This window comes from Cucurbita moschata, unplaced genomic scaffold (assembly GCF_002738365.1).
Source record: "Cucurbita moschata cultivar Rifu unplaced genomic scaffold, Cmos_1.0 Cmo_Scf00015, whole genome shotgun sequence".
Lineage (NCBI taxonomy): Eukaryota > Viridiplantae > Streptophyta > Magnoliopsida > Cucurbitales > Cucurbitaceae > Cucurbita > Cucurbita moschata.
This window is the reverse complement of record NW_019268531.1, coordinates 2,849,080-2,855,798: the sequence shown is the minus strand read 5'-3', so window position 1 is coordinate 2,855,798 and position 6,719 is coordinate 2,849,080. Positions and strand designations below refer to the sequence as shown.

General features: G+C 40.1%; 1 protein-coding gene across 1 annotated transcript; it reads left to right on the top strand.

Moving 5' to 3' along the window:
- Positions 1 to 910: 910 nt before the first annotated feature.
- LOC111453336 (protein STRUBBELIG-RECEPTOR FAMILY 3-like) lies at positions 911 to 6,178 on the top strand. The gene is made up of 16 exons (XM_023094393.1): positions 911 to 1,531; positions 1,682 to 1,811; positions 1,891 to 1,962; positions 2,052 to 2,117; positions 2,204 to 2,275; positions 3,196 to 3,267; positions 3,333 to 3,404; positions 3,491 to 3,556; positions 3,675 to 3,740; positions 3,876 to 4,249; positions 4,351 to 4,820; positions 4,894 to 5,165; positions 5,239 to 5,365; positions 5,444 to 5,580; positions 5,673 to 5,829; positions 5,918 to 6,178. The coding sequence occupies exons 1-16, from the start codon at positions 1,432 to 1,434 to the stop codon at positions 5,978 to 5,980; spliced, it is 2,316 nt and encodes a 771-aa protein (XP_022950161.1). The 5' UTR covers positions 911 to 1,431; the 3' UTR covers positions 5,981 to 6,178.
- The last annotated feature ends 541 nt before the right edge of the window (positions 6,179 to 6,719 follow it).

The following is a 6,719-nucleotide window of genomic DNA, read 5'->3' as shown; positions in this document are numbered from 1 at the left end:
ATATGCAGATTATGCCTTTTAACGTGACAAACACACAATGTATATTATTTCTTTTTTCAACAAATTTTCTGTCAAAAAATGAAGAAATCTGCTAACAAAAAAATTAAATTTAAATTTTATAAAACTAAGGGAAAAAAAAAACATAAACAAACAGCCGACACTCAGACAGCATTGATTAATGTCGTGTTTTGTAAGTTAAAACCAACCATATAATAATTTAAAATTTGTATAATCAAAAGCCTAATCACCACAAAATAAATTTTATAATGTATCAACGGAATTAACCGTACATGTAAGTGATATTCACTTATATTTTCTATTTAGATACTTTATGATTATCATTAATTTATCAATCATATATTAAAATAAATGATTGCCACTGCTATTCAATAATAATTATATATTAGAGGCACAAAAATAAATTACGTTTTGGGTGCAAACTATACGGGTTCTTCTATTATGTTTTGGGTGCAAACTATCCTCACGAACCAACACGAGCTATTTCAATTCATACAAGTCAATGCTTGTCATTCTAGCATGTTCTATCCTCAATCACGTGCATTTTTTAAAATTTTATAAAAAGTCACTCAACGTTGAAGCATATTAGCTATAGAGTTCTAACACCAAAAAATAAAATGCAATTGGTTTGCGTATATAATAACTTTCATTTCTTCGTAAATTAATTAAATTAAAAAAATATTCTGCGAGTATAGACATATATATCATCCGCTGATTACGGTGGTTGGAAAGGCAAAACCTTAACGAAGAAGGGATAGGAGGTGGGGTCCCAATTTAGGGTTTCGACCGTTTGCAAAATTAAAATAAAAATACAAATAAACTTTGAAAATCCCAATTTTTTTGTGCGAAGTGTCGAATTCCCACATGCATAAAGAATCATATATTGGGTCCTTTTTAAACAAAGGATTATAATCAAACTTTCGTTTTAAACATCTGCTTTCCATCTCTGCATCTGCCTTTTTGATTTCTTCTCTGCTGGAACAGAGTGCTCAAATTCAAAGAAAAAAAAGGCAACAAAAGCTTGGAAGGGAGAGCCCATTTCATCACTTCCTCCTCCTCCTCTCTCTACTTTACTTGCATTTGTTCTATTAGGTATTTGTTTGTTTCTTTTCCTTATTCCTTTGTCTCTTTTCGTCTCTGGAAAAAGGAAGAGAAAAACCCCATCACGTTTGGCTAAGGAGGCTTACCCATCTCTTCATTTTGTTGATTTTTGTGCTTCTTTGCCTCATTTTTCCATTGTGGTTTGTGGGTTTTTGATCTTAGATGCTTTGGAGTTTTTCTTATCTGTATTTGGATGCTGTTTTTGAAAGAGGGTTAGCTCTGGATTGGCTGATTGTTTACCCTAGATTAAGTATTGGCGGCCAAAACAAACCACAGGATTCAAGTCGGATTTAGAGTAGAGCTGTTTAGCTAATGGGTCGTTCTCATTGGAATTTGTTCATGAAGATCTTAATTGGGCTGCTCTTGCTCTTCACCAAGCCTTTTTGCTTTGGAGATACTGACCTCCGTGATGGTAAGGCAGATATCTAGAGAGTTCTTTTCCATTGTTCTGTGTGGTTATCTGAAAAATCTGAGAAAACCCATATGGATAATACTCGAAAACCTCCTTAGCCTTTTGGTTCTTGTTCTTGTTCTTACTCTTCACTTGTTTTGTTGTTTTTAGTTGCTGCAATCAATGCGTTATTTATTGCTCTTGGCTACCCTCCTCTGCGAGGATGGATTCTTGTGGGAGGTGATCCATGTGGGGAGAAGTGGCAAGGGGTTGAGTGTGTGTTCTCGAATATAACAGCGATGTATGTGAATTCAATTCATTCTGCATTAGCTAACTTCGTTTTCTCTGTTGATAATGGAACAATTATTTGCTTTTGCCAGACAACTCAGTGGTTTGAATTTGGGAGGAGAGCTAGGCACTAGCTTAGACCAGTTTGAGTCAATAATATCAATGTAAGTTTCATCTTCATTGTGAATCCATTGTGAATGTGGTTCTTAATGATGGGTCTAATTAAGCTTTTTTCTATTGTTTTATGGAGTAGAGATCTTAGTAATAACCATATTGGAGGGATTATTCCATCTGCATTGCCTGCTACACTAAGAAGTTTGTATGTTTCTTTTCCTCTCAGTGCTGCTAATCATCTTGTAATGCTTCTTTTCTGGCGTATTTAACATGGTCACTTTCTTTGTTTAGTTCTTTATCAGCTAATCAGTTTACTGGAAGCATTCCCTCTGCTCTTGCCTCTCTAACACAATTGATGGACTTGTAAGTTTGTTGTCGAGCACGTTTTGTTATGAGTTATGTGAGATCCCACGTCGGTTGGGGAGGAGAGCGAAGTATTCTTTATAAGAGTGTGGAAACCTCTCCTCCCTAGTAGATGCGTTTTAAAAACATTGAGGGAAGCTCTGGAGGGAAAGCCCGAAGGGAACTATATCTGCTAGTAGTGGGCTTGGGTCGTTACGAATGGTATTAGAGCTAGACACTGGGCGATGTGCCGGGGGGTGGACACAAGGCGGTGTGCTAACAAGGATGCTGGGCTTCGGAGAAGGTGGGTTAGGAGGTCTCACATCAATTGGAGAAAGGAACGAGTGACCAGTGAGGACACTGGGCCCTGAAGGGGGGTGGATAGTGAGATCCCACATTGGTTAGGGAGGATAAACGAAACATTCTTTATAAGAGTGTGGAAACCTCTCCCTAGTAGACGTGTTTTAGAAACGTTGAGGGGAAGTTTGGAAGGGAAAGCCCAAAGAGGACAATATCTGCTAGTTGTGGGCTTGAGCCGTTACAAATGGTATCAAAGCTAGATACCGAGCGATGTGCCGGGGGGTGGACATGAGGCGGTGTGCTAACAAGGACGTTGGGCCCTAAAGGGGGGTGGATTGGAGGGTCCCACATCGATTGGAGAAAGGAACAAGTGCCAATGAGGACGTTGGGCCCCAAAGGGGGTGGATTGTGAGATCCCACATCGGTTGGGGAGGAGAACGAAGCATTCTTTGTAAGAGTGTGGAAACCTCCTCCTAGCAGACGCGTTTTAAAAACCTTGAGGGGAAGTCCGAAAGGGAAAACCCAAAGAGGATAATATCTGCTAGCGGTGGGCATGAGCCGTTACAATTTGAGTGCCCGTTTTTAGATAATCTTCTAGTCAACATTCTCATTATGATGCCTGCCTTTTTTTTGTCTCTCAGGTCAATAAACAACAACCTTCTTACCGGGGCAATACCTGATGTCTTCCAGCTGCTTAATGGCTTGAACAACTTGTGAGTGTCTTCGTTTAACTCGATAGCCTCTTCAAAGTTAGCGTTTGATCGTCTTCTATTCTCAGGGACTTGTCGGGCAACAACTTGAGCGGTCAGCTGCCTCCCTCCATGGCAGATTTGTTCTCCCTTACTACATTGTGAGTTAATCTCTGTAAGAACTTATATTTCTCCATATCTTGCATGTACTGTGTGGTTATATACATATATACTTTTCGGTCTTCAGGCACTTGCAGAACAATCGACTTTCTGGGATGCTCGACGTTCTACAGGATCTTCCGTTGTCGGATTTGTACTATTCTCACTTCATTTATGATTCGAAAAAACTCCGTGCTTGTTTTATCATCACATTGAATCAAGGATTGTGTCGTTTTTCTGAAGTGAATGGTATTTTACTGTCTGCCATGCAGGAATATAGAGAACAACCTATTTTCTGGACCTATACCTCCAAAGTTGTTGGGCATTCCAAATTTCAGGTGAATTATAATGATTATTTCCCTTGTACATTTTCATGATTCGTATCTTATTTTTCTCTTCGTTTCTAGTTAACTCGCTTTTACCGTGTCTTCGAGGTATTATATCCTATCAATTGCGTCGGTTTATGTGTGCAGAAAAGATGGAAACCCTTTTAATACTACCATAATTCCATCTGCACCTGCTTTAGCCCCTTCACCATTTGCTGTGGCGCCTGTTACTGCGGGACGACCAACCAGACAGACGGGTGCGGGTCAGCCATTGTCATCGGGGAGTCCTGAATCCGATGGAGGAAGGAGTTTTTTCTCTGGTAAGCGGATCATTGGGATTGTTATTATTGGTGCAGTAATATTAGTGGCATTGGGAGCTTGTATTCTGTTATCGGTATGCTTGAAAAGAAGAAGCAAGCATCGAGAAGAGACGAAGATGGTTCGTGAAAATGCTGATATGGCTTCTAAAGATAAGCCGAAACTCACGAAGCCCTCGGTTGACGTTGACGACGTGGAGAAAGGTACTAACCCCATCTTTCTCTAGTTTCTTTTAACTTTTTACTATGTTACGTAAACGTTACGTGGAAGCTAACTTTATAGACCTTGTTTTCGTTTTTTGAAGGTCGAAGGGAGACCACTCTTAAGCCAGTTGATAGAGACGGGATGAAGGATAGAATAATGGATTATACCTCCCCAAAGCTACACGAAAACCCATTTGCCTCCAATACGAGCTTTCGTGAAGACCACACGGAGAGTTTTCGTGATAGACGGGATGCAAATGGGAAGAGAAAAGATGCCTCCAATATGAGTTTCCGTGACGACTATACGGAGAGTTCGAGCGTAAGCATAGATGAGTTGCTTGCACGACCTCCTCCTCCCCCTCCATTTTCGCTCCTTTCAACTCAGGAGATTGCAAAACCAATTGTGACAGCCGACATACCTAGTCGAGTACCTAAAAAACTAAACACGAGTTCTTTAAAAGTTTTCACGATCGCGTCGCTTCAGCAGTATACTAATAGTTTCTCTGAAGATAATCTTCTTGGGAAAGGCATGCTTGGTAGTGTCTATAGAGCTGAACTACCAAATGGAAGGGTAAGATAATTTAATCACTTTGAATTGCAGCAAAATTTGTCATAATCGTGTTTACTTTTCGTGTTTTCTTCAGCTTTTGGCCGTTAAAAAACTGGATGGATCCTCGTTGACTCATTGGAGCGACGATGAATTTCACAACCTCGTGTCTGATATATGCGAAATTCGGCATGATAACATTGTGGAGCTTAAGGGCTATTGTGCTGAGTATGGACAATACCTACTCATTTATGAGTATTGCGAAAATGGCACACTCTATGAAGCACTCCACGTCGACAAGGAGATGCATCAAATGCTTTCGTGGAACGTGCGCGTGAGGATTGCACTTGGAGCTGCACGTGCCCTCGAGTAAGTCCATGAAGAACCCCGTTCGCTAAACCGATTTTAAGATATTGAGTTATCTCCTTTTGTTGTGAGACAGGTATCTACATGAGGCCTGTCAGCCGCCAATTGTGCACCAAAATTTTAAGTCTGCTAACATTCTCCTGGACAATGAGCTAAAAGCACAGCTCTCTGACTCTGGCCTTGCTTCACTGCTTGATAATCAGGTACTTATCTATTAATTTGAGCATAGAGTTGAAATGCCCGTTTAAACGTTCGTTGCTAACACGAATTTTATCGCTTAGTCGTCTGTACGATTCCTCCCAACTCATGGTTATAGTGCTCCGGAATTTGAGTCGGGAACTTACACGTACCAAAGCGATGTTTTTAGCTTTGGAGTTGTAATGCTAGAGCTTCTCACTGGTCGGAAGTCGTGTGATCGGTATGCGATTCTTAGATCAATCTTGACCTAGCTCGCCCATCTTATCAATATAGCTATCTTATTTATGTTCTTACTTGATTGTGAAACTCTAGAACACTGCCTCGAGGAGAGCAATATCTTGTTCGATGGGCTATTCCAAGGCTCCATGATATTGATGCGTTATCGAGAATGGTCGATCCATCACTTAAGGGCACATATCCTATTAAGTCGTTATCTCGGTTCGCCGATATTATTTCATCTTGTATAATGGTAAAAGTCTTAGCAACTTTTGGTTCGTTTCAAGTTAACGTAAATATTTGGTTCTACTTACTGATGTTTTCGGGCAACCGTTTGGCAGAGAGAGCCCGAATTTCGACCCCCGATCTCGGAAATTGTACAGGAACTCTTACAAATGATCTAGAAGAAAGGCAGAAATTGAAATGGGTAGAAGATCCGACAAAATGTTTCATGGTACCAAAAAGTTTAAGGAGGCATGTTTTTAGTTGTTTTAATCATTGTTTCATGTGTATTACTCATTGATTAGTTTCATGTCGTTTGTAAAATGATGTTTATATGCTTACCTATATTCTTTAGGTTTATACCAACATTTATTTATTTATTCTTTTATCGTTCGAAATGATGTAACGACATCCGGAAATTCATAACTCCCATCGATTGCAACCAATAGCTTGACCTGTTAAGGATGAAGGATGAGTAAACCAATAGCTTGACCTGTTAAGGATGAAGGATGAGTAAACCGTGAGGAAAATCTTCACAGACGAAGGTTAGCTAATCATTCAATTGATACAGGGTTAGTATGCTGGTCCTCCGAATGGGGTCTTCTCTTAGTCAGGGATATACTTGCTTGGTATCCAGATTAGCTCGGGGAGGAATATCTTCAGCGAATGTTGAGTTGGTGCGAACGCCAATTCCCACAGGAGTATAAACAAAACGAGCAGGGCTAGTAGTAGATTCAGGATCAGTACCCTTCTCAGTTCTATACTCAGCCGGAGCAACAAAAATAAAGGTTGAAGCATCACGAGAGACAGGTGTGAACATATGATCCACCAGTAGCGTCTAAGTAAGTTGCATACCTTCCTGCAATCGTTTCGTTTTTGAAGCACTTAATTAAGCATTTGACGGTCGCATTCATTCTTTTA

What these genes read in the sequence shown, in the direction of transcription:
- LOC111453336 (XM_023094393.1), top strand. Translation starts at nt 1,432, where the DNA reads ATGGGTCGTTCTCATTGGAATTTGTTCATGAAGATCTTAATTGGGCTG. An exon ending in TTGGGCATTCCAAATTTCAG is followed by an intron (nt 3,741 to 3,875) that starts GTGAATTATAAT and finishes TTATGTGTGCAG; the next exon opens with AAAAGATGGAAACCCTTTTA. An exon ending in GGTCGGAAGTCGTGTGATCG is followed by an intron (nt 5,581 to 5,672) that starts GTATGCGATTCT and finishes GTGAAACTCTAG; the next exon opens with AACACTGCCTCGAGGAGAGC.